The sequence below is a fragment of the Dipodomys spectabilis genome, unplaced genomic scaffold, assembly GCF_019054845.1.
Source record: "Dipodomys spectabilis isolate Male_0828 unplaced genomic scaffold, ASM1905484v1 ptg000234l, whole genome shotgun sequence".
Lineage (NCBI taxonomy): Eukaryota > Metazoa > Chordata > Mammalia > Rodentia > Heteromyidae > Dipodomys > Dipodomys spectabilis.
Genome location: NW_024870911.1, coordinates 8,679,946 through 8,707,869, shown reverse-complemented (window position 1 = coordinate 8,707,869; position 27,924 = coordinate 8,679,946). Strand labels below are relative to the sequence as shown.

Sequence of the window (27,924 nt, the reverse complement as noted above, 5' to 3'; positions counted from 1 at the left end):
CGCTAGATCCGCTGCTGCTGCCGCGGCGGGCGGACCTGCAGGAGGAGGCGGCGGCGGCGGCGGCGGCCGAGGCCGAGGGAAGAAGATGGCGGACGGCGTGGACCACATAGACATTTACGCGGATGTAGGCGAAGAGTTCAACCAGGTACGTGAGGGCTCAGGCCCCGCCGCCGGACGCGGACGGCGCTACCGCCCTGGACGCTTGACCGGAGTCCGCCACGGGGCCGCGAGCCGGCGCGGCTGCAGACCGTGCGCCCTTGCCGCCCGCTGCTGGGCCGCGCTGCCGACCCCCCCTCACCCCCATGCGGCGCTGGCCCCTCGGCCCTCGCTCTGCGGAGGCCCGCGGGACCTGGAGCGCGGGTGCCGGCGGCCGTGCAGCCTCCACCGCCTCCTCCACCTCCCTCCCCGCCGTCTCACGTCCTATTGTTGGCGGCGGCCGGCGGGCTCTTCCCGCCGCGCTAGGCCGCGTGTGCGCGGAGGGGGAGGACGCGCCGCCGCGTCCCCTCCCCCGGCCTCCAGCGGGGCTTGAGGGGGGCAAGCCCGGCCGGGCGCGCGCCCGCCGCCGCCGCCTCCCACCCCGGCCCCTGCCGCTCGGGCTCCGATTCCTCCCGTCGCTCCATCTTGTCTCCTTGCCCGCGCACGGCCGCCTCATGGAAGGCCGCGTTCACAGCCCTTTGTATCCCGCGCGCCCAGTCTCCAGGGCTGCTTCCTCGGGTCGCGTTTGCCACCGCTTTGGGCCCGGCGCCCCGTCCGCCCCCGCCGCCCTCTCCCCTGCGTGCCGGAGGCCGGGGCGGGGGACGTCGGCAACAAGTCCTTTGACTTTTGGACCTCCGATCGTTTTCTTCTTTTTGGTTTTTTTTTGTTTGTTTGTTTTTGTTTTTTAGTCAGTAGCCTAGTCCGGGCCTCGAGGGTTTCCTGTGCCTCTGAGGCTCCGGCCCTCGTTCATCTTTGTGTGATGAAAATACCCGGGCCTTTTCCCAGAGGTAGACGTGAGAGCGCGGTGCTTGGTTAGAACAAAAAGATGGTAGCCCAGCCGGCGGCAGATCGGAGGCTAAAATGAAGCGAGAACTCCACCCCCACACCCCCATTCTTAAGGGGCATAGTTTGCAAAAAAAAAAAAAAAAGACTTGGCCCAAGTTTTGAATGCAAAGTGCTCACTCCTCAGGCCCCCCCCCCCCCCCCCCCCCCCCCGCTTCGCTTTCTGCGTTGAAAATTAGATTTGCAAGGTTTCTCCGAGGCCTGGAACCAGCCCCGGAGCTGTGATGTCAGGTGATGGAGCATCCTTGCAAAAAAATAAATAAACGTGATTGTCTGTTAGACGTGGAAGCTTTTAACCTTCTGTTCACATCCTTTACTACATTTACATTTGATGGAGGAACGCAGTTTTGAAAATCAAATTGTGCTTAACTGCGATGCACCTAAAACCTTTCATTTATCCATTTTTAATGTATTTTGCAGGTCCATGTGAGAAGCCTCGTAAAATTCCATTGGTTAATGTGGTTTACCCCTCCCCCACTTCACAAAATTTTATTTGTGACTTAGACACCCAAGGTGTTTTAAGACAAAATATTGGAACTCAGAAATTCTTACTGTTGTCGTTTTCCAGGAAAAATAGCTGTGCCTCTGGTTTGAATTTTTAAAAAGAAAACCGATTTCCAATAGATTATCATTTCACTTAAAACTTGTATGTGTTTTAAATGCAATCCATTACAATAAAGGGTAAAGTTTGAAAATCAGTTTGTTAAAAAAAAATTGTGCTTGTATTTTGAGTATCTATGCCTGACTTGTGTCGTTTTCAAATTAAAAAATTTCCTGGAGTGCTAACCAGATTCCAGTGGTTTTACCGTCGGTAGACAAAGGTCTAGGAAATTGCTTTATCAAGTGAGTGTAACCTCTTGTCCCAGAGAGGTTAACTGAGAAAAAGGTACAAGTATTCTTCCAATATTCTTTTTTTTTTTTCTTTATGTGGTGCTGAGGAATCGAACCCAGGGCCTCAGGCATGCAAGGCAAGCGCTCTACCACTGAGCCACCTTCCCAGCCTCGAAAAAAATACAAGTATTCAAAGACAGTCTCCATAGTTTTTCTAACAAACGAATACATTGGTTCCCCTCTCTATACACAGTAATAAAGAATTGGCATATTTTTAAGAGTTAAACTTTTATTTTTTTTAACCTCTTCATGAAATGTCTTTTGCCTATCCACATAGCTAGATGGGGTGATACTTTCTTATCTGGGTACCAGTAACTTATGCCTAACAGGAGGTAAAGAGAGATTAAAATTTTGTGAACCCAATGAGGAACTATTTTGTGTTTGTTTTAATGTAACTTTTTCTTGACTTGTGCTGACTGCATTATATCTAATTGGTAGTTTTTATCATTTTTCTGAGTAAACTGTGTTTGAATAGATGAATGGAAAGATTAAAGAGGCCTTCTTTGTTACTATTTTGCATATGATTGGCTTCTGTAATCTGCTTGCTCTGTTAATTCCTTGAACAAAAAATGGCCACCAAATGATTGTTGGTCATTTTTAAAGTTTGTCCTGTATTTTAAAAATGTTACTGTTATTTAAATATTCTTCTGAAATCTTAACCAGAATTGTAGGTAACCATAAAATTATTTTGGGCTGATTTAATCTGATGACTATTAACTTATGACTTCATTTGTACTAGCTTTACTTACAGTAAACTTTCTGTGTAAGTAAAATAACTTTTTCAGTACTAAATGCTAGTCTTCTTACTTTGGCTTCTAAGATTCTGTAAATGTTTACAAAACTTTGTTCTCCAGTATGAGCTACAGTCTTTATAATTTGTATGCTTGGAAATTCTTTGTAGTCACGTGTTTTCCATTTTCTACTATTTGAAGTGATTTTATTTTTTCCCAATCTTGATTTCATTCAGAAATCATTCATCGGTGACTATAAAAATATATAAACAAGAAAATAACAAATAGACATGGTAGCAGCCACAGTAGAATAAAGCTACATATTTAATATAGTTGATGCAGACAAATATTGGACAGGCAAGATTTTCTGAAAGACTTTCCTTTGAGAGCAGGTTTTAGGTCTGATGACTTGTAGCTGGAAGATTCCCAAAGGCCATGAGAACTGAGAATGTAAACCAAAACAGAGGGAATTGTAAAAATTCCACGTGGGGTAAAAACACCATAGTTGTTTCAAGGTTTCATTCAAGTAATAAATCAGAAAGAGTTGCCTGATATAGAACATAAGTTTTCAGGCAGTGGCTAGATGGAGAGATATTCACTTGTGTGTGCTAAATATCCTAAAAGACTTAAGTGATGGCACTTAAGTGATGCCATAGTGTAATTCAAGAGAACAGAATAGTCATTAGTAGAGGGTGTGAAGGGGAGGAAGGTTGGCTAGTGAATGTCAAGCTACAGTTAGGAATAATTTCTAGTGTTCAAAGTATGGTGATTAGTTTATGATGACCTTAGTATACATTTTATGGAGAACTAGAAGGAAATTGAAGACTAAACAGAAATGAAAAAAAATGGAAATACTAATTGTCTGATTTGATCATTACACATTTTGTACATGTATTGAATTTGTACACTGTACCCCATCAATATGTACAATTATGTCAATAAAAAAGAAAAGAACAAGACATGGTCTTTCTCAATGTTTTTCTTCCTCTCATTTTCATATTTACAATGGTTATATGAATCTTTTGTATTTTGGTAAAGTACAGAATAAACGTCTCAGAAAGAGACATTTAGCAATTCTTAGTATAGTTTAATTTGGGGTATGATGAGTATAAGTTACTATTATGTTATCTTTACTAACTGAGTTTTAAGAATGGAACATGAAGGGGAGAGAAACACAATTGATTGATCATATGGGTGCTATTTAGTTTTGAAAGATTTCAGGATGCCACCAAACTCGGTCATTGCTTTAATGGAAGGAAAATTTGAAATACTTATTACCTTCCACATTACTTGAATTTGGAGTTGAGCAGAAAGTAGTTCTGTCTCACTCTAGAATTTGGATTTGTATTCAAGTACAGTTGTCAAATAACTTAAAATATCCAGTTGTTCAAAATACACAGGTAATATAAAATTGAGATGGTCTTCCCCTTGAAGTATACTATACTGGGTGACAGTGAGATTCACATACACAATTAAAATGTACTTGATAGGTCCTGTATTATGGAAGCCACTATATGTATCTTTACCCATAGAATTTTCATTTATGCGTGGGATTGGGGAAAGGGGAACAAAAAAATCTTATTTTCAGGAATATCTACAAGCTGCATATTCCTCAGACAAAGATACTGGGACGGGTGTTGGGGGGGATTGGGGAGATTTTCAGATTTTGGAACATTTGAATAGACTTAGCAGTGGAACATCCCTAAATCTGAAACCAGAAATGCTTCAAACTCCAAAACTTTTGAGTATTGCATTGACATTTCAAAGCTTTGGATTTGAGATTAGTGTTGCTCTATTTATATCTTGTGCATTGAAGCAGTGTATATTTTATTTTTTAGACAGTCAGAGCTCTTAATATAGAATTTAGTTTACAGTCTGCTAGGATACTGCAGAACTGAGTTAGTGATTTGAACCCCCAACTCTTCTGTTTTTTCCTTTTGTGCCAGTCCTGGGGCTTTAACTCCAATGAGCTTCTTTTTGTTCAAGACTGGGCTACTCCTTGAGCCAGAGAACCACTTCTGGCCTTTTCTGAGTAGTTTATTGGAGAAAAGAGTCTCATGGCCTTTTCTGCTTTGGCTGGCTTCAAACTGCTGTCCTCTGATCTAAGCCTCCTGAGTAGCTAGGATTATAGGTGTGAGCCACCAGCGTCTTGCCTTGACTATTCAATTTTAAAATAAAAGTATATATTTAGTGACTGGGAAAAACAATTCACTTACATGTCCTTGTAAATCAATTTCGTGAGTCACACTTTGCTTTTCAGTTACTATGTGTTTGTTTCCTCTAGCCAATTGTTTAGCTAGTCATGGCGAATACATATTCTCTATATGTTTATTAGATATATACCAGTGAAACTTTATTTATTAGAACATGGTTTTAAGGTGAGTGTATCGTGTCCAAAATTAGGTAGGTAGAGGTTGATTCAGAAACATGGGTAAAAGTCCATACAGAAACTAGAACTCTTCTTGACGCAGGTTTGTCATTTATGAGCATAGTTAATTTAGCCACCTATGAATTGTGCATTTTGGTATATGTGGCATATTTTTTAAATAGCAAGTTGGCTTCTGTAGCATTGAGTTTTCATGGATTACAAACATTCTAAAATATACTCAAAACATACTCAGAAAGTGTTTTTCTGAAAAAAATCCATATCCATGGATTCTGTCAGATCTGAAATAATTTGGAAAAAACTGCATCTCTGTTAAATGTGTATAGACATTCTTGTTATTCTAAACATGATTACATAGCACTAGTGTTTTATTAGATATTTAAGTAATTCAGAGATTGTTTAAAATATAAGATCTATGTAGTTTATATGCAAATTTTATGTAAGAGACTTGAGCATCTGCAGATTTTGGTATTCTCAATTAGGATGGGATGACTACTACTGACAGTCAGCTGCTGTTGGATTTTGGGGGGGGTACTGGGGCTTAAACTTAGGCCTTGAGCTCTCTTGACTTTTCACTTAAGACTGGTGCCTTACTGCTTCAACCACACAGCTCTAATTCCTTTTTTTTTTTTTTTGGTAGTTAATTGGGATAGTTCTATCAAGGTAATCCCAATAATGGTATGCAGCATATACATCAGTGATAATTAAAAAAATTTTAAGCGGGTGATTAGGGAATACCTAACAACTTGGAGGGAGGGAGATGGTGCTAATGAAGATTTAGAAACATTGTTCTTAAGATATTGGTCATTTTACTTTCCATCTTATTTGCAAGTTCTTTCTCTTGGCAGCAGGCATTCATTCATATTTCATGTACAAAACAGTCTTGTGTAAAATCTTGAGGACTCTTCACCCACCTTGGTTTCCTTGAGATAGGTCTTGCTTTGAACTTGAACTGGAGCCCTTCCTGTTTGAGCCACCTAAATACTGAGATTGCAGGTGTGTACAACCACATTGGGCTGAGTATATGTATATATGTATAATATAGTATAATATAATATGTTGAGGGGAGAGAGGGAGCCACAGTACTGTGGGTTGAGCTCAGACTCAAACTTGTCAGCCAGGTACTCTTTGAGCCGTGCCTCCAGTGCATACTTTTTTTGTTGCTGTTGGTCGTAGGGCTTGAATTCTGGGCCTGGGCACTAGACCTCAGCTCTTCAGCTCAAGGCTAGCTAGCCCTAGCCCTCTTATCACTTGAGCCACAGCACTACTTCAGTTTTCTGGTGGTTTATTGGAGTTAAGAAGCTCTCCGGCTTTCTTGCCTGGGCTGGCTTTGAACCACGATCCTCAGATCTCAGCCTCTCTTAGCTTCCTTAGGATTACAGGCATTATCGGGAATGAAAAAAAATGTCCAAAAAACCTAAGAGCTATTACTCAAAGTTGGATGTACAGCTTTATTAACTAGCTAGCCCCTATGAAAAATCAGTTAATCCAGGCAACATTTGGTATGTAAAATAATTAGGAGATGTGAAAATATTTGAAAAGATCTTTAACAGGTAATAGAATCTGACACTTTCTCTTTTACAAAGTAGAAGTCTCTATTTCAGAGCTCGCTTTTTTTTCTTTTGTACTACATTTGAACTCATGATTTCCCACTTGTCAGGTAGATTCTCTACCACTGAGCCATGCCATCAGCCCTTTTTGGCACTGGTTATTTTGGGGTTGGATATCATTTTTTGCCTAGGCCATGTCTGCAGTTCTATTTTACATTTCTTGTAGCTGGAATGACAGGTACCACTACTATACCTGGTTATGCCCAGCTCTTAGTTGAGAAAGGGGTCTTTTGAACTTTATGCCCTGCCTGGCCTTGAACCATGATCCTCCTGATTACAGCCTCTTGAGCAGCTAGCCACATTACCCTCCTCCCCCACTTAATTTCTTTGTATGTGAACTATAATAGACATCTTGCATAATTTCAGAATATCCACATTTCTCATTTGATTAAAGTAGGAACAAAGTTGAATGTGTTCTTTATTTCTGAAATGTGGAAGTAGGTATGGGAAGGAAAGAGTATTCATTTGAGTTACAATTTAAGGGTGGCAGATTTCATCAATGTTTTTCTAACAAGTCCCAAGTTCAAATGGAGCTTCGAGTACATATAGGCTGTGGCCTTGGGAACAGTTCTAAGATCTCATTTAGCATCATACTTAAACAGTATGGCAGTTTAACTGCGAGGGAAAAAAATGGCTAATTTAAGTGTTGGTAGGATCATATTGATGTGGAAAATTGTTTGGTGCCAACTTAAGAATTTGTGAACTTAGCAAAAATAGTGATTGTATGGAAGTGGTGCTGTGGCTCAAAGTGATAGAGTGCTATCCTTGAACAAAAGAGTCTGGGACAGTGCCCGGGCCCTGAGTTCAAGCTGCTGGACCGACAAGAAATAACAACCAAAAAAAATAGATTGTAGCTGGTGTGCTGGTGACTCATGCCTGTAATCCTAGCTACTCAAGAGGCTGAGATCTGAGAATTGAAGTTTGAAGGTAACCCAGGTGGGAAAGTTTGTGGGATTCATATCTCCAATATCCTACTAGAAAAGCCAGAAGTAGAGCTGTGGCTCAAATGGTAGATAGAGGGCACTAGTTCTGTCCTTGAAAAGAAGCCCAAGGACAGCACTCAGGTTCTAAGTTCAAGCCCCAAGACGAGCAAAAAAAATAATATAGTGATGGTGATGCACCAGGTCAGTGTAGCTGCAACTAATGCTACTTACATAATTTTTTTTTGCCAGTCCTGGGGCCTGAACTCTGGGCATGGGTGCTGTCCCTCAGCTCAAGGCTAGCACTCTACCACTGGAGCCACAGTGCCACTTCTGTCATTTTCTGCTTATGTATTGCTGAGGAATCGAACCCAGGGCCTCATGCATGCAAGGCAAGCGCTCTACCACTGAGCCACCTTCCCAGCCCTTATATAAATATTTTTATGCATTTAAAACTAATAAAAATATCAACCTTTCTGTGTAAGTGAAAGTATGAATTTAAGTACTTACTTTTAGTCTTATTATTTAACCCATGTGAACTTTCTTTTCTTTTTTCTTTTTCTTTTTCTTTTTTTTTCTTTTTTGCTAGTCATGGGGCTTGAACTCTGGGCCTGGGCACTGTCCTTTAGCTGTTTTTGCTCAAGGCTATCATTCTACAAATCACTTGAGCCACAACACCACTTCCAGCCTTTTCTTTGTATGAGGAATTGAGCCCAGGGCTTCGTGCATGTGAACCAACCACTCAAGCACTCTACCACATTCCTAGCTCTAACCCATGTGTTCTTTTTTACTCTAATTTCTGTTGAGGAAAATGCAAACATATAACCTGTTGAATAGCAATACCTTATGTACAGACCCACATTGCAAGACAGACTGTAGTGTCCCAACCCCTTACTGGGGAAGCTGTTGTACCTTAAGAGTATGGAGTTGGAATTGCATCACTTGACGCTTCGGCTAAACTGAAACTTCTAACCAAATTTACTCTCCTTTTTTTTAACTTACTGTCACTGCAATTTGAGTACCATACTTTGTAACTTGTTTCTTGGAGATTATTTTGCTATTATACAACAAAATAGAATTGATGGCACTCGGTGGCTTGGAATCTTAGTTTTTACCTGTTGCTAAAGATAGTTTTGTTTAACTTAACCTTGATACATTGGGTTCCTTAATTAATGACATTAATTGGAGACATGAATTCCTTAATTAGAGACATTCGGCCTTGTAATAAAATTGATATGGAAAGATTCTGTTAATGTGATTAATAAGTAGATCATTTGTTATTCACAAAATAACCATAAGATGATATTAAAAGTTTCTTTAGCTACATGTATAAATGATATTTCCCCATTTAGTTTTTTTTTTTTTTCTTTTAAAAACTTCTCGTTTGGGCTCTTTGGGAACACATAGATTTACCATCATATAACAAATGCTTTCTCTTGGAAAGGTCATCCTATAAATGTTTAAAAAACTATTAGCTCTTCCTTATTTGGGGGGGGGGGGGCGGTGGTCCGGTCATGGGGCCTGAACTCTGGGCCTGGGCACTATCCCTCAGCTCTTCGGCTCAAGGCTAGCGCTCTACTACCTGAGCCACAGTGCCACTTCCGGCTTTTTTTTCTATTTGCTTATGTGGTGCTGAGGAATCGAATCCAGGACCTCAGGCATGCAAGGCAAGCGCTCTACCACTGAGCCACCTTCCCAGCCCCTAGCTCTTCCTTATGCCATTTATTGATGACAGAGTTACACATGGAGAGCATGTGAGTTCTCATAAGGATAAAGTAGTTCACACTGATTTAAGTGCTTAAGCTTGGGAAGGGAAGCAGATAAAAATGGAGCTTTCCTCTGCTACAGGCTTAGTAAAGCTTGTGGCTGAGCATTTGTTACCAAAGACAATTGAGTGATATTGAGTATATGTTGATACCTTCATTGCATTTCTTTTTTTTTTTTTGTCGGTCATGGGGCTTGAAATCTGGGCCTGGGTGCTGTCCCTCAGCTCTTCAGCTCAAGGCGAGCGCTCTACCACTTGAGCTACAGCGCCACTTCCGGTTTTCTAGTGGTTTATTGGAGATAGGAGTCTCACGGTCTTTTCTGCCCGGGCTGGCTTTGAACCGCGATTCTCAGATCTCAGCCTCCTGAGTAGCTAGGATTACAGGCGTGAGCCACCGGCGCCCGGCTTCATTGCATTTCTTTTGTGCTTATTTACAAATTGAAACCTTCACTTGGATTTTTCTTCCTTAGTTGGTATTAAGGCATGTAAGCGACATCCACTAGCAAGGCTTTAAGACTGCTGGTGACAGTGGCAACATTTAACTGATCCATATTTTTTAAATCTCTTTGCTTGCTAATTTACTTGGTTAGATATGTGAGATGTCAGGTAAACATTAGCACTTTGTTCCCTGAGCATAATAAAATTATTGCAAGATAGTAATTTGCATAGTTTAATCTATATTTGCTGTATTGTTGCTCTTTCCCTAAATATTATGACATTGTGTATCATATCCACACCCACATTTCTTCCTTTCTTTCCTGTGGCTCAGCTTACTATTTCTAAGCTAGTAGCTTTCTCAGGGTTGACAAATAAGATCTGAATGCCACAGAAGATAATAATGATGTTTTTCTGTGGTCATTAAAGACTTGTAACGGCTCTGTTTTTGTCTCGTGTGTGTATGTGCGCAGATATTGGACCTTGACCCTCAGTGCCTCATGTTCTCTCTTGGCTTTTTCTCTTAAAGCTGTCTACCATTTGAGCCACACTTCCACTTCTGGCTTTTTTTGTTCAATAGTTGGAGATAAGTGTCTGAATTTTCTGCCTGTGCTGAACCATGAATATCAGATCTAATCTTCCTGAGTAGCTAGGGTAACAGGTGTTAGCCACTAGCACCCATTTGTGACAGTCTTAAAAAATAAACTCTTTTAAAACTTACATACTTGCATTCATATAGTACTACTTGTACTAAAAAATATTTGAATCCAAGGAAAGTTTTTAAGTTCCCATTTGAGAATATGTATATGTTATATATAAAGTGAAGAAAGACTTACATGGAGATCTTTGGGCCTTTTTCATTTCTTCCATCAGATTTTTAAAGTAAAATTTTATTTGTATTCAAGTCTGTTCAGTTATATTCTGACTTTTGTAATTTAGAGTACTGTTTCTGTATCTTAGGAAGCAGAATACGGTGGGCATGATCAGATAGATTTGTATGATGATGTCATCTCTCCATCGGCAAATAATGGAGATGCCCCAGAAGATCGTGATTACATGGATACCCTCCCACCAACTGTTGGTGATGATGTGGGCAAAGGAGCAGCTCCAAATGTCGTCTATACTTATACCGGAAAGAGAATTGCGTTATATATTGGAAATCTAACATGGGTAAGTTAACATGAATTAAATCATTGGCAACTGATTTTTAACTTCTTTAGTAATTAGCGTTTTTGTTTACTGTTCTGAACTTAAAATTTGCAGTTACAATGGTTTTGTTGTTAGCTTATGCACAGAGAAAGGTAAAAATGAATGCTTTTAAAGAGGCCATTAATTCCCTTTCTAGTTTTGAATTTTTAATGTTTCATATTGTCTTCAATAATAGTTTTTACATTACTTCTTTCTCACTTGCAAGAGTTTCAGTTTTACCAAGAAAATGTTTTCATGGAGTCTCAAACTAGAATTCAGATGTGTGAAAGGAAACTCCTGGTTTAAAATACTGCTCATTTTCTAGTTCATATTCAAGATTTCATTTCTGTTTTAAATTTGAAATTGAATGTCCAGAAACTGCTATATGTATTTAGTATTTTAATTTGGGATGTTCTTGAGACAGGGGTTAGCTGAGAACTGTCATTAACTGCATGTCTACTATATTAGTTTTACATCACCCTTAAACCTGAAATATGACAGTCCTGTAGTATATCACATATACTTGACAGTTTTAAGTTACATATTTAAAAAAGCAAACTAAAACTTCTACTTTTCTTACTAACATTGAAAGATCAGTTGCTATAAGTAATCCATCTCCTGTCACTCAATCTGAGCAGTCTTTTTAATATAGGAAATAATAACAGTATAGTTATTAGTGTAATTACTAAGCCAGATTTTGAATATTAACTCCACCTTCTTGTCACTTTGGGCAAGCTGTTTATTCCCCTACTGTAGTATATGTAAAATTAGGATATATTAGGACTAAATAGTTGATATAACTTATATAGTAGTTGTGCCCTATATATGAGGGCTATTTTTCCTTAAAGGGAAGAAATGTAAGTGAGATCAGTTTGAGAATTTAAAATTGTAGCAGTTTAAAGCTGGAAGAAATGAGAAACTGTTGGAAATTAAAAAAAAAAAAGCCAGACAACAACAGCTATCTTACCTTCATGGGTATGAATTTTATAATTTTCAAAACTTACCAGTGGCTCACACCTGTAATCCCAGCTGCTCAAGAAGCTGAGACCTAAGGATCACAGTTAAAAGCCAGCTGGGGCAGGAAAGTTTGAGACTCTGACTTCCAATTAACTGCCCCCAAAAAAGCCAGAAGTGGAAATTGTGGCTCAAGTGGTAGGACACTAGCTTTGAGCAAACAGGCTCAGGGACTTTGCCCAGGTCCCGAGTTCAAGCCTCAAGACCAGCACAAAAACACAAACAAAAAACTGAGAATGAAGTTCTCAAGTGCTTTAGTGCTTTAAAAAAATGAAGGAAAAAAACTGAGGCTGACTGATAAAAAACATTCTTAGATTCACACTGAGCATTTTCTCGTTTATTTTTAAAAACAAAAATAAAGGAAATCCTGGATATGTTTTAATGGTTAATAAGGGGAAAATATCTTACAGTGGACAACCGATGAAGACTTAACGGAAGCAGTTCATTCCTTGGGAGTAAATGATATCTTGGAGATAAAATTTTTTGAAAATCGAGCAAATGGCCAGTCAAAGGGGTAAGAATTTTGTTTCATGTTTTCCAAGTTAGTAGCTATTTCTTATAAGGTTCATACTAACTTCACATGAATAGCACATATAACTGGTTCGTTCTTCCACTTGTTTACCTTGTTATTTATCACACTAAGGCCAGTATGGAGGTATGGGTTGACTAGGCTGGCTTTATAATTTTCCTGTATTTTCTCCAATTGTGATTGAAATGACAGTGTTGTGAATATTTTCCCTGTGATTAACAGATTGGGGATGATGGGCAACTAGAAAATAATGTAAGTACCCTGGATGTTTTGCTTTATTTTCTTAATTACTAAGCCGTACGAATGCAATCATTCTGAGAATAATAATAATAATAAAATACAGAGGCCCAAAGTTAAGAACATGAACTGCCATAATCTGAACATCTGTCAGTGATCATATTTTACTGAATATACTTCTGTTTTCCTAAAGTATGTCTTAATCTTTCTTAGTTGTTTCTACATTTGCCTATTTCAGCAGAAACTTAATTTTTTAAAGAAAAAATTACTAGCTGAATGTAGTAGCACACACCTATGATCCCCTCTACTTGGGGGGCAGAGATCAAGAGGATCACAGTTAGATTCCTGCCCAGGCAAAAATCTAAACCAACAGGCTAGATATGATATAGCACAGTTAGGATCAGGCTATGGGAAAGTGTATGCAGGAAGATTGTGGGTCAAAGCTGACCCTGTGTGCAAAACCTTGAGATCTTATTAAAGCATAAAGAGCTTGAGAGTAAGTAGTTCACATGATAGAGATCCTGAGTTCAAACTTCAGCACTATGCCCCAAAAGGATGAAATAGTAGATACAGAATAATAAAGAATACTGATTTTTATAGTTTAGTTCTTGTTTGCTTGTTCGTTGTCTTCATCTCCCACTAGATTGTAAGCACCACAAGAGCAGAGGTTTTATTTTGTTTGCTGTTGGTTCTACTACAACCCTATTATAGTACCTAGTATAATAGGACATGATGACTAATGAATAATTGTTACATGCATTGAGATTTTTTACATTTTTTTGTGTTTTGTTTTTGTGTGTGCTAGGGATCATACACAAATCCCTGACGTGACTAAGGATATACTGTACTATCGAGCTATACTGCCAGTTCCAGTTTCTAAGTTTCCCTCCCCAAGATAATTCTTACTTTGATCAAATAGAATGTGTTGATTGGATCTAGTAAAGACTTACGTTGAAAATAGAAAAGGGTTTTGAGATTCTAAAAGTCCCCCTCCCCAATAATGTAGAATACCTTAATAGTTATACAAATTGGTAATCATTCAGTTTTTAAATCCTTTATTGAGATATAATTCCTGTACTAGAAAATTGATCTACTTAAAGTTTGTAATTCAGTGATTTTTTTTTTTTTTTAGTATAAAAATTGAGCAGCAATCTTAACTGTCTAGTTTCAGGATATTTCATCATCTCTTGAACCCAACCACTTACAAACTTTCTCAGTTTGTTTACTATGTATTTTTCATGTAATTGAAACCATGTAAGATGTAGTGCTGTGCGTTAGGCTCTTTTCACTTTGCAAAACATTCATAAGGCTTAACTGTGTTGTGGTAGGCATTAGGATTTTTTTATATAGTTGAATAATAGCCCCTTATATGAATACAGAATTGTAAAAGAAACTTCATTATTAGCTTATAAACATTTGAGTGGTTTCTTCTTTTTTTTCCTTTTTTCTTGTGCCTATCCTGGGGCTTGACTCAGGGCCTGGGCATTCTCCCTGAACTGTTTTGCTCAAAGCTAGCACTGTACCACCTACCACTGCTCTACTTCTCTGGCTTTTTGGGGGCAGTTAATTGGAAAGCCATAAGTGCCTGGCAGTTTCTACTTTTGACTATTAATGAACAAGTTCTTGCTAGGCACCAGTGGCTCACACCTATCAATGTAGCTACTTGAGAGGCTGAGATCTGAGGATCATGGTTTGAAGCAGGAATATTTGTGACAATCTTATCTCTAGTTAAATACAAAAAAAAAAGCTGGAAGTGAAGTTGTGGTTCAAGTGGTAGAGCATTAGCTTCAAGCGAGTTCAAGCCCTAAGACCAGCATGAAAAAATAAGTTCTTAAGAGTATTTGTGGGGCTGGGAAGGTGGCTCAGTGGTAGAGCGCTTGCCTTGCATGCCTGAGGCCCTGCGTTCGATTCCCCAGCACCATATAAGCAAAAAGAAAAAAAGCCGGAAGTGGCGCTGTGGCTCAAGTGGTAGAGCGCTAGCCTTGAGCTGAAGAGGTGAGGGACAGCGCCCAGGCCCAGAGTTCAGGCCCCATGACCAGACCCAAAAAAAAAAAAAAGTATTTGTGTTCTGGTTTTGTGTTAATGTGTACTTTTAATTCTGCCTTGTATATACTTAGGAGTGAATTTGCTGGATTACATAGTATCCAACATTTTAGGAGTTGCCTGATTCTTTACCAAGGTGACTACACCATTTTACATGCCATTATCAATGCATAAGAGTTCTAGTTCCTCCATGTTACTCACCAGCACTTATTATTCTCTTTTAATTATAGCCATCCTGGTGAGTGTACAAAGATATGTTCTCATGGTTTTTATTTATATGTCCCTGGTGGCTAATGGTGTTGAAAAAAGCCAAATCTATGATTTTTATAGTCCCGTGAATTGATAAATGTTTTTAATACCATATGTCTATAATTGAATATTAGTCATAAAAGTAAAGTGATACATATGATACCTATTACAACATGGATGGACTCTGAAAATACTTTGTTAAGTGAAAAGAGTTGGTTATGGATTATATATTATGTAAAATTCCAGAATAGACAGGTATATAGAGCAGAAAATGGATATGTGGTTTCCTGGGATAAAAGGATAGGAAGTAATGGCAGTGTGACAGTAGTGTGGTAGTGTGACAAATATGTAGTGTATAGAGTTTCTTTTTTGGGATGATTGAAAATCTTCTGAAATTGATTGAATTGATTGGTAATGGTTTACATGTTATAAATATAGACCTGAAAGCACAAACTTTTGTATAGCTTTATGCAGTATTCTTAGCGGTGTTTTTTTTTTGTTTAAAGATAAAAGTAAATGCAGGTTTTATTGTGTTTTTTAAAAAAACTAAAACTATTAATCCCTCCTCACTTTCTTCCTCCACCCCTTAAAACCCTTTTAGATTTGCCCTTGTTGGTGTTGGGTCTGAAGCATCTTCAAAAAAGTTAATGGATCTGTTACCTAAAAGAGAACTTCATGGTCAGAATCCTGTTGTAACTCCATGCAATAAACAGTTCCTGAGTCAATTTGAAATGCAGTCCAGGAAAAGTAAGCAATCCCTCAGGGGCCTTTTTAAAAAGATGTGTATTTCAACCATTGTGTTAATACCATTTGTAAAGTGTTATACTAAGGAAATTGTCTTCATTATCTAGTTCACTGGATGAATTTGATTTAATTTCTGGTTATAACTAGGCTGGAAACCTCCTTCCATTCCATATTTGTTTAGATATCACATACCTAATGCTATATATTCTGCAGTGTTCAAGTTCTATAGTACTGCCATTCTTGTTCTATCATTTCCATCATAGAGAAAGAAGCAAACTACATTCTAATCCTTAGATTAAAAGAAAACTTTGTGGATATGTGTTATCGTGGGGGAGATGCCATTGATAACCAGAAAACTGTTCATTGGCTTTTATTCTTGGCACCAAGACCTTTCAATACTTGGTAAAGTGAATGTAGAAAAGATTTGTCATTACACACTTATGAGTTTTGACATTTCAAGGGTTAAAATTAAAGCATGTAATTAACTGAAATTCAAGTAGTTGTCTTTTAATGTTTGAATACTTAAGACTTAATTGAAAGACTATATTGTGAAATTTAAATGATCTATGCTACTGAAATTAATTTTAATTTTGGTCTTGGCTGCTGTAGAATATTAGTATTTTGGAATTAACTTACTCAGTGGAAATACATTAAAATCTGGATACTTCAAGACATCAAACGAAGGTTTAAATAGACGTACATTTTCCCTAACCAAAGCTTTTAAGTAGTTTGCACAGGTCTAAGTATCTGCAGGTTACTATGATAGTATAAATAAATGTTGAAATTGTATGGTTTCTGGTAGCAGTGGTTACATTTCAGCAAACTGTTTTAATAAGTGCTATTTATGAGTATTTGGATGTTTGCAGCTACACAATCAGGACAAATGTCTGGGGAAGGTAAAGCTGGTCCTCCAGGAGGCAGTTCACGTGCAGCATTTCCACAAGGTGGTAGAGGACGGGGCCGTTTTCCAGGGGCTGTTCCTGGTGGGGACAGATTTCCTGGGCCAGCAGGACCAGGAGGGCCACCCCCACCTTTTCCAGGTAAAACTTTTATTAAATTACCATGGGTAAAACGTGTCTACCTAATTTCTCTTTTCCTTTTCTCTCTTTTTTTTTTTTTCCAAGTAATGCATTATTAATGTGACTTACTCTCCTTGTTATGCTATTTTTGGAATCCAGGAAATTTGATCAAGCATCTTGTTAAAGGAACTCGGCCTTTGTTCCTGGAAACTAGGATTCCATGGCATATGGGGCACAGCATAGAGGAAATACCCATTTTTGGCCTAAAAGGTCTTTATTTTTCTCCAAACTTGCTTGACTTATATATAGAATACTTATATTCGTCTTATTTTCTTCTTAAAAAATCCTTTCAAGACCATTTCCCCTTGTTTCGCTTTCTAGCTTGGCATCAGAGTAGACTATAAGGTGGGTGATTTCACTGTAAGAAATGTGTATATGCTGAAAGACGGAAAATATAAGCATTATAATATTTTTATTGAAGCTTTTGTTTCAGTAATTTTTAAGTATAAAGTGTGAACTAGTTAAATTGAATAATATTCTTCCCTTTTGTAGTTGTTAGAATAGCTTAAAAGAAAAGAATCTTGGTCTATAAGTTACGCTTTAAAAGTATGTTCTTGGCCTATAAAAGTTAAAATAACCTTACTAAAGTGCTTTTCTCTCTTTTCTCCCCTTCTCTCCCTTCCCTCTTCTTTCTCTTCATAGCTGGACAAACTCCACCACGGCCACCCTTAGGTCCACCAGGCCCTCCTGGCCCTCCAGGTCCTCCACCTCCTGGTCAGGTTCTGCCGCCTCCTCTAGCTGGGCCTCCTAATCGAGGAGATCGCCCTCCACCACCAGTTCTTTTTCCTGGACAACCTTTCGGGCAGCCTCCGCTGGGTCCACTTCCTCCTGGGCCTCCACCTCCAGTTCCAGGCTACGGCCCTCCTCCTGGTCCTCCACCTCCACAGCAGGGACCACCTCCACCTCCTGGTCCTTTCCCACCTCGCCCCCCTGGTCCACTTGGGCCACCCCTTACACTTGCTCCCCCTCCGCATCTTCCGGGACCACCTCCAGGTGCCCCACCACCAGCTCCACATGTGAATCCGGCATTTTTTCCTCCACCAACTAATAGTGGCATGCCTACATCAGATAGCCGAGGTCCACCGCCAACAGATCCATATGGTCGACCTCCACCATATGACAGGGGTGATTATGGGCCCCCTGGAAGGTATGTCAGCAATGAAACTACTTGATTAGTAAAAGATATGAACAGTGACTAAAAAATCTGACTGTTGTAGAGAATGTAAATATCAGTTCTGCTCTCCAGATAAGGTTTTTAGCTTACTACTTTATGTCAGCTGAAATAGAAGAGAATTTTTCTTCAACTTGTTCTTTGTGGGGAAAGTGTATACCAGTCTAGAAAACTATACTGTCAAGCATTTGTCACAAAATTCTAGTCTCAGTTAACACTCATGCTATATTACTAGTACATTATTGCTTTATTATAGTAACTTATAGAAAATATGGTGATTAACAATTTAAAGATTATTTTTCTTTTGTAGGGAAATGGATACTGCAAGAACACCATTGAGTGAAGCTGAGTTTGAAGAAATCATGAATAGAAATAGGGCAATCTCAAGTAGTGCTATTTCAAGAGCTGTTTCTGATGCCAGTGCTGGTTTGTATATATCTTCAGTATTCTTATTTATATTAAGATGACCCAAGAGCTTAAGTGTAGTCTTAAAGATGGGTAATTTATTTGTAACATTTATATTCCCAAATCAATATCTATCATTTGTTTTAAAAATTGAAGGAAACTGTATTATAATGGAATGGAAAGACCACCAATTTTGCTATTACTGGGTTTAGATTTAAATAGTAACTTTGCCATTTAATGATTCAGGGACCTAAGGCAGCTCATTTTATACATTCTCAATAGTTTCCAAAGTGTATAGGCTTTTTGAACATGGAAAACTTCCGTAAATTTCGAAACACTAAAAGGCATTATCTTATTTTAAAGTAAGCTATTTAGTTAAATAAGTGATAAAATGCTGTATTACTCTTATCTCCAATTTGTTTGGTGGTCTTTTTGAAAAGAAAATTTATTGGATATAATAATTGCTTTACCTTATCCTCTATAGGTGACTATGGGAGTGCTATTGAGACATTGGTAACAGCCATTTCTTTAATTAAACAATCCAAAGTATCTGCTGATGATCGTTGCAAAGTTCTTATCAGCTCTTTGCAAGATTGCCTTCATGGAATTGAATCCAAGTCATATGGATCTGGATCAAGGTAATACTTTCCAGTCTCATATCTATTAGAAAAATAATGACTGGTGAACAAAAAACCTATGGGATTTAAAATAGGATTTTGACTTTCTACTTGTTTGTAATCTCTAAATGAAATGTCCGGTATTTGCCAGACACCACTGGCTCATATAATCCTAGCTACTTAGCAGGCTAAAGTCAATGAAACTCTGATCTTCAGTTAATTAGTATAAAAGCTAGAAATGAGGCTGAGGCTCAAGTGCACCAGCCTTTAGCAGAAAGCTAAGGGACAGCACCTAGTCCCTGAGTTTAAGCCACAGTATTAGCACAAAAAGTGAAATAAAATTAATAAGGGTTACTTGAACATGAGCACTGCAATACCACTGTAGCTAGTCTTACAACTGAGACAGCTGTTAATTGAGCAAGAGCAGGTAGTCTATACAATATAGATACTCTGACAAAAGAATATTGTATCAGAAAACTGTATCAGACAGGGTGGAGCAAGATTATGTAAGATTTCATTATGTCAGAATGGCATGCAATTTAAAACTGACAGAGTATTTTCATTTCTAGGATTTTTTCATTACTAGTTATGGATTGTGGTTGGGTGACTAAACCCATGGAAAGTGAAATAACTAATAAGGGTAGAGCAACTGTATTTTTTAGAACAATCCATCTAGGGAAAGCATTAATCCAGTAATTTCTTTTAGAAGACGTGAACGATCAAGAGAAAGGGACCATAGTAGATCACGAGAAAAGAGTCGGCGTCATAAATCCCGTAGTAGAGATCGCCATGATGATTATTATAGAGAGAGAAGCAGAGAACGAGAGAGACACCGAGACCGTGACCGAGACCGTGACCGAGAACGGGACCGAGAGCGAGAGTATCGTCATCGTTAGAAGGTGAGTATTCCTTGTTCCTATTAAATTTAGTGTGTATATATATTATTAACAGTAATTCTAAGGCTGTTGTTTATACAGTACATACCTACTTTTAAGTGGTCCAAGTAACTTGTTCTGAATTAATCTTCTGGAATTACATGAAACAAATGACAGGTAAGCCATCACAGGTAAAAATTTTGAAATTTTATCTGAGTTACCACTTTCAGGTTTCAGAGAGCTAATGGTCTTAAAGGAAGAAAAATATTCAAGAGGACTCATTGTATACTTTTAAATAACTAAAAATTGGGATTCTTGTAATATAATTTGCATGTGACTTAAATTTTTAAAATACAAAATGCAGGGAATTATTTCAGATATAAATATTAGGTGTTAGAAATTTAGTTTCTATTAAACTAATTTTGTCTCAAACTTCTAAAGAAAAGCAGTGTAATAGTAAATACAAAAGGTGTTTTTTTTTTTCAGCATTGGAAAGGCTTTTCTCTTTTAAATTGTGTTATGCTCTACATCCTAGGTTAGAAATACCTTAAAATAACTTTTGATGTTTCATTCATTAATCATAATCATTGTCTTTTTTTCTGTATTTAAAAAATATTTCTCATGTACATTTTTCATAAAATAGGAAGAGTTGTCTGTTTATCCTTCATTATCACATGTAATTTTTTTTAGTATTTGTAAACAGCATTCATGTGAACAATGGAGAGGAGTATTATAAGGCTATGTATGTGATGCAAAGATGGGATATTGTAAATAGGTTTTTTCTATATTGATATCAAATTTCATTTAAATTAGGCATAAAACAAATCCCTCTAGGTAAAAGTCTATATTAATGTTTTTAATAAATCACAGGAAACAGTCATAGTAAAATTCTTAGTATTTAAATTATAATGGAAAAAAATTAAGAGCTTTAAGAAGTATATGGGAAGGATTACATGTTTCATTGATTTTGCTGATACAAGGGCTTGAACTCCAGGCCTCACTCTTACTTGGTTGTTTTTGCTTAAGGCTGGCACTTTACTACTTGCCACAGCTTTACTTTTGGCTTTTTGCTGGTAATTGAAGATGAGTCTCTGGGACTCTACTGGCTTTGAATGTGGGTCTCAGACCCCTGAATTGCTAGGATTGTAAGCGAGAGTCACAGGTGCTTGGCTGAAACCATTTTCTTAAGTAATTTAGTCAGTACTATTTCCAAACATACATAAATCTCCAACCATATTTTAGAAAATGCTACTATAATAATTACTCTTGTCTTGAGTAACATGCTGTTGACTTTCAAGTGTAAGTATATGCAATTTTGTGACAATAGCAATTCCTTTAACTTTAACCAGACACAGAGCAAATCAGATAATTTTTTTAAAGCTTCAGTAAACAAGTATCTAAGTCCTATTTTTATGGAATCTATATTTATTATGCTAGTTATAATTTAAGACCATTTTAAAGGAAGAAAGCCTGTTTTACTACTTTTACTTGCTTTTGGGATACACAGCATCTTGATACATTCAGTATTCTGAATATTTGTCAAAAGTGTTGAAAGAGTTCATGTGTTTTATTACAAAATTTAAATGATTCTCAAAACATTCCTGAGACAAAACACCTTCCATTTTTAAGAACCAAGATAACTGAAATTATTGTTAGCATTTGAATATAAAAGTTGATGTGGTATTATGTAAATTTAAACATTTAAAAATGTAGCCTTTTAACTCCAAATTCAGCTGATCCTGTCTTATGAAAAGATTCATGTCCATCAATTGTTTAAGGTAGATTGTGGCCAAGTTATTACTTAAAATGTTTGTTAGTTCATTTATAGAAAGATACTGGTTTTACAAGTTATATACATTTTTCAGACTTTGTAATTTATTATCAACAAGCCTCTTACTGAAGGCATGATCTCCAAAATCACATGTATTTATAAGGGGTTTTCTAGATCAACTTATACCCAAAGTTAATGACAGTTATTTTGTTTTGTTTACTATAGTTTTAGTAAACTAGCCCAGTCAACTAAGTACATTCCTTCTGAAAAATCCATTGTTAATTTTAAATGCTTGGAATTTACCCAGTAATGAGTACACCTAAATACCTAATGACTTGAGTTTCATTACACTCAGACATTAACTAAACTCCTAACATGCAAACTATTGTTTTTATTCTTCTTAACCACCAATGTACTACACCAAAATTTCCATGTTTTTGTTTGTACATTAATCAAAATTGAATTGTAATATTGTTATGTGCCTTCATCTACGCAAAATTTTCCCTAAGACTTTCCAGTGCAAAAAATTCTGTTACACTGGACTATTGTGCCTTTGCTCTATATGAAATAGTGTTTGTTGTGGAAGTAGACATGAAAAAGAGAATGGGGATTGGGATTGAATATATTCGAGTAAAAAACTTTCTTTAAACAAAGTAAATTGCAAATTTCATTACCATCATGAGGTTTGTTGTTGACCTCTTTAGAAGTTTTAAAGCATGAGTCCTTTTTAAAAAATGAGTCCTTTTGAGCTTTCATGTAAATCTTAAGTGGCATAAGGGTGACTTAAAAGCTGTAGTGAATGCCAATAAGTAGTAAGTTTGTATGCAAATTAATAATGTAATACATTTTTAAAGTGATGATGAATGGGTAAAAGGGCAACTTCTTAACTGGAAACTTGATGTTGATAAGCTGTTAATGTCCCATTTAAATTTTTTGTATTTGAAATGTTGGGTGATGCTAATTACATTCTCATTTTAAAAATGTATTAGTTTTTTCTAAAAGTATTCAATATTTGAACTCCAAAAGACAATTCCAATGCAAAAATTTCAGGATTGTAAATTTTGATATGTAAATACATTGTGCTTTATATTCTGTAATTTTGGCCTCTATTCTCAGACCACTCTGAGCAAAATAAACGTGATTTAAGATTGTTTATTTCGTAGTACAGAAATAATTTTACTGTCAGAGTTTAATTTTCTTTTACTTTCCCTCTTGGAACAAGTGGTACTACTTGTTTGGATGTCTATTAAAAACTGTTTTTACCCATGTGCTGGTGGCTCACACCTGTAATCCTAGCTACTCAGGAGGCTGAGATCCTAGGATCGCAGTTCAAAGCCAGCCCGGGCAGGAGAGTCCCTGAGACTCTTATCTCCAATTAACTACCAGAAAACTGGAAGTGGTGCTGTGGCTCAAGTGGTAGAGCTCTTGCTTTGAGCTGAAGAGCTCGGGGACAGTGCCCAAGCCCAGAGTTCAAGCCCCATGACTGACCAAAAAAAAAAAAAACCCCTCAGTTTTTGTGTACTGAAGAGTAATGAAAGCAAGTTACTTGTCTTAAATGCTCTTTGTTCAGGTTTTTTTCTCTTGCCCTAATTTATGAGGTTTTATGTGTTTCTTATTTTTTTAAGTGAATATTGTATGGGGAATTGGATTAATAACTATACTTTTCTTTGACTACATGATTATCATAAGTACCATGATCTGACTTTGTTATTAGTAAACAGGGGATGTTTTGTGTTGCTTATTCAGCTGTTCTGTTAATTTAGAGAAAGCCAAAGAATAAAAAATTTGTTCTTGTATGTTAAGATAGTTCATATCCCTAGGAATTAGTGTTAGATTGAGGGTTTTTTTGTGAAAATTAAATTTTCTTGACTGCCTGGAAGAATAATTGGCTGTAATAAGATTTAAAAATTATTTTGCCACTTTTAGATCATCTGAGATTTGCTTAATATTCCCAACCCTGTGTTGCTTTGTTTTCTTACATATGCTGCGTTATCTGAATATTCTAGCTTTTTCGTATCTTCAGTTCTCTTTTTTCTTGATTTTAGTAGTATTTGCAAAATTGGTCTCACAGTACAGCTTTATTTTTTGAGGGATTGACAAGTCTCTTAAAGTGACAAGAGAAAGTTGGAGGTGATCCCTTGAATGGATGTATAGTGTGTTTTGCTCACTGTGGTTTAAGAATAAATTTTGTTCATAAATGACTTAATGGTCCCTATTTTTTGAAAAAGCTTAATGCCAATGTGAGTCATCTTGCTCTTAAGTTTCATCTCAGTGTGAAATTTACTACCATTGTTTTAGGTTGTAAATTAGATTGTTTTGAATAATGTTCTAACAAATACTCAGCGTTTTTTTTTTTTTTATCTTTTTTTAAAGCCTACTCAGTAAGGGATTAAGGGTTCCATTTATGCTATCCACATTTATGAATTTGCCCTCCAGTAGTAGAGTGTTTTAACTGGCAGTGAATTCTGAATAATGAACAGCTTATTTTGAAATGGCCATTTTTGTAAAGCTTTTTTGGGCAATGCTGATTTTTCTTTGTAATGAGCTTATTTCTATTTATTTAATTGCCTATAGCAAGGATTGTGATTGTTTTATTGAGCAATTAAATGTTTTAGTTGAAATGAGGTAAGTATATGATGTCCAGAGGTAGAAAGATGAAAATACGAAATGTAAAGTAACAAGTAACTTTTTGTAAACATCAATAATAAATGAGTATTTTTGTATAATAATGTTCTAGATAGAAGAAAATTTTAATTTTAAGAATTTAACATGTAGACATTTCTCTGGCCCACTTCATTGCCATTCTTGTAGGAAGAGGAGAAATTTTCACATCTGAAAGAACATTTTCTTCCATTGAGTTAAAATCAGTACAGCTCTAAAAATCCTTTTAATTCTATGTATATTACAAAACTATGAAAGCCCTATCAGATACATATTTAAATATATATATCTACATTTTTACTCAAGACAAATGATAACAAACTTCCTTAGATTTGAGTTTTTAATGTTTGATCACATATTGCAAAATGCGCACATTTTTCTGAATATTGAAATTTTGCTTTAGTGATCATTTTAAGGCTTTAAGAGCTGTAGATTTCATTTGTCATCTTAATTTAGCAAGTATTTATATGGGTTCCTCAAACAAGTATATATGTGGCTTTGACATTACAGATTTGCTATTCTGAAAACGAGCACTGAATGTATTTGTCATTTTAAACTTTTTATATATTTGTGTAGATATCTGCTTAGACATTTGAGACTATTATGGAATTCAGTAATTGGAAATGGGTTGTATTGCCTTCAGAGTTTGCTTTGTAAAATTTGTATTTCCAAGTGGATCAATTGTAAATTGTTTAGATGTAGAAATAAACCCTCCTAAGCCTGTATGGTAAAAATTAAGATCATTTTATAGTCAAGACCTATTTATAAAATATAATCAAACCAAAGATGGGAGAGTGCATCAATTGCATGTAGATATGTATTGAAACTTCATGAACAGGGTTTTCTATATAAAAAGCAAAATTTTCTATTGAGTAATAATATTTGCATTATGTGCTCTTTTTTTTCTTTTTTGCTCAGCCCTGGGGCTTGAATTTGGGGCTTGGGCACTGTTTCTGAGCCTCTTTGTGCTCAAGGCAAGCAAGCGCTCTACCCCTTAAGCCACAGGGCCACTTATGGCTTTTTTCTGAGTAGTTTATTGGAGATAAGCGTCTCACAGACTTTCCTGCCCAGGCTGGCTTCCAACGGTTTAGCTAGGATTATAGGCCTGAGCCACCAGCGCCCAGCTACCATGAATTTTTTTGTGTAGTATAATTTCAAGTTTTCCCTCTTAATAACCTACTCTTTGTGCATCCCTTTCAGCAAAACAAAAAATTTAGTAAAATAGCATTCTTTTGCAGATACGATTTGTGAATTTCTTACTAATCCTGTTTTCATATTGGAATACAATGCTTTAATTTTGTCTAATGTTTTACCTGCATTGCAGGTAATGTTTATAAAGTGTAGATCGTTGGTAGTGTGCTTGGTTTGTGTGCTTGGTTTCCATGGCATTAGGTCCTGGATTCAGTCTTCTGCACCAGCACCAAAACCAGACAAAAGCACATCCCAAGTAACAGAAACATAATAGTTGAAAAGGTGACATTTCAATTTTTTCTCTTAAATAATTCCACTAAACATTAATCATAACATAAATGTTTAATAAATAGTTGCACATAGAAACTCTTTACAAGCCAGGCTCAGATGGCTCATGCCTATGATCCTAGCTACTTAAGAAGGCTGAAATTTGAGGATCGTGGTTTCAAAGCCAGCTGGGGCACGAAAGTCTGTGAGACTCTTATCTCCAATTAACTACCAGAATACCGGAAGTGGCACTGTGGCTTAAATGGTAGAGTTCCAGCCTTGAGCTGAAGAGCTCAGGGAAAGCACCCAGGCCTAGAGTTCAAGCCCCATGATCGACCAAAAAAAAACCACACAAAACAAAAACTCTTTACAAGAGAAAGACCATGATTAAAATGTGGTTTTCCCATTGTAGTCTAAGATATACATTTTTATTCCTAGGCAATGGGTACTAATGCTTCCCACCTATCTTAAAGGAAAAAGATATAAAAGGAAATTTGTAGCTGTAGCAAAAAATTATTCTTAATTGAAGAGCAAAAAGTATTATTAGCTCTGAAATTACTATTAAAATGCTTTCTGCAAGTTTATATTTTAAATATCTGGTATTTCAGTCCTCTAATCCAAATCAAACATTTATTAACCTCTACCTGAAGTTTGTGTATATGTGTATTTTGAAGATTTTAGTTTACCAACTTTATTGTTTGTTTGTGTTTTTCCCCTTTTGTTTATGTGAGTTTTCAATAAAACTCATCGTGTAGATTTCCATTTAGCTTGGTTTGGGTTAGTTTTTATGCTGCATTAAGTATTTTGATATAGGTGGAGTAGTAAAAGTAAAGTAAATGTCTCAAATTTGTATTATGTCTAAAGATTTGTACGTTGATGTCATTTATTTACATGTCCATACTGAGTTATTTATAACTTCTGTAACTTGAAGAGCATCATTTGATCAATAAACAATTGCAGAAGTTCTGTATACTGTTAAATAAATACAGTTAATTTGTAAATCTTAATGCACTTTATGTTCAGTTCAACATTTAATTGTTAATTGAGTTAAGGTGAATGAAAAATATCTACATTAAAAGTCATCCGGGCATTTTAAAATTTATTTTTGCAGTATGCATAATTTAGAAAATGACTTATGGCTGTCTCCATCATCACAGAAACAGTAGCTGCCAAGTTTGTGTTTCTGCTTGTCACTAAATTTCTTTTTTAAAATATATTCTGCAAAATAATGAATGTCATTATGATAGCCTAACTAAATTTCAAAGGCAAACTTTAAGAATGAAATCAAAATGTCTCATTTTGAGTCATATAAATTGGGAGCATTTCTCCACCACATAGGCAGCTACTGTTTCATTTAATTCTTATTTTGTGTTAGAATACATTAACAGTGAAGTGGGTGCACGATTTGTGTATGTATAGTAAAGCCAGCTTTTTTCTGTGTATTATGGGGAATAGCAAAATCTACATCACAAATTTTAACACATTACAGCTGAAGGAAGAGGAACACCTTCCAAGACAAAACAGTCTTCATGGGAGAAAAGTGACGCTTGTCCAGCAGTTTGCTTCTTGTGATTGAACTGAACCTGTAAGGATTCATGGATAAACTGAACAGGAATAGATCTGAATAAAGCAAATCTGCATAAATGGTAACCAGTAGCTCTACTTTATTTTTTATGTTGCTTAACTGTTTTATTTGAAGGAAACCTGTGTGATTTAAAAAGTTAATAGCTTTTGCAACTTTATTACTGGTTATATACATTTGGCCATTATAATGTGCAAGCAATTGGAAAAAGTCAAGTATATGCTTGTTTTTATAGTAGTTGTTTGTTGTTAAAAATGTTCATATGATAATGTCTGTAAACAGCACCACTTTGATTACAATAGATGTAGTGTTGTAATAAACTGTTTAATGGGGCTGATGTGTAAAGCTGTTCAAGTTATTTGATGTTTACACCTCAGGGAAAGTCTTGTGTTCAGCAATATCTAAAGATAATGTTACTATGACAACATTTTTACTGTCCTTTAAAAAAGCATTGCAATAGCATTTTTTGGATATGCATCGATCTAATCTTGCGTTCAGTGAATTAAACATAACTAATTAAGTGTC

At 36.7% G+C, this 27,924-nt stretch overlaps 1 protein-coding gene across 4 annotated transcripts; it reads left to right on the top strand.

Moving 5' to 3' along the window:
- Nucleotides 1-27,924, top strand: Cpsf6 (cleavage and polyadenylation specific factor 6). Of its 4 annotated transcripts, none has more exons than XM_042699146.1 (11): nucleotides 10-145; nucleotides 10,737-10,946; nucleotides 12,389-12,492; nucleotides 15,638-15,783; nucleotides 16,647-16,820; nucleotides 16,959-17,069; nucleotides 17,502-18,006; nucleotides 18,341-18,456; nucleotides 18,920-19,073; nucleotides 19,762-19,951; nucleotides 27,307-27,924. In XM_042699146.1, exons 1-10 carry the CDS (start codon nucleotides 86-88, stop codon nucleotides 19,946-19,948), a joined length of 1,767 nt encoding a protein of 588 aa, XP_042555080.1. In that variant the 5' UTR covers nucleotides 10-85; the 3' UTR covers nucleotides 19,949-19,951; nucleotides 27,307-27,924. The 4 variants fall into 4 exon arrangements, with proteins under 4 accessions (XP_042555082.1, XP_042555081.1, XP_042555080.1 ...); XM_042699145.1 differs by having other exon boundaries at nucleotides 19,759-19,951; XM_042699148.1 differs by lacking the exon at nucleotides 16,959-17,069 and having other exon boundaries at nucleotides 1-145.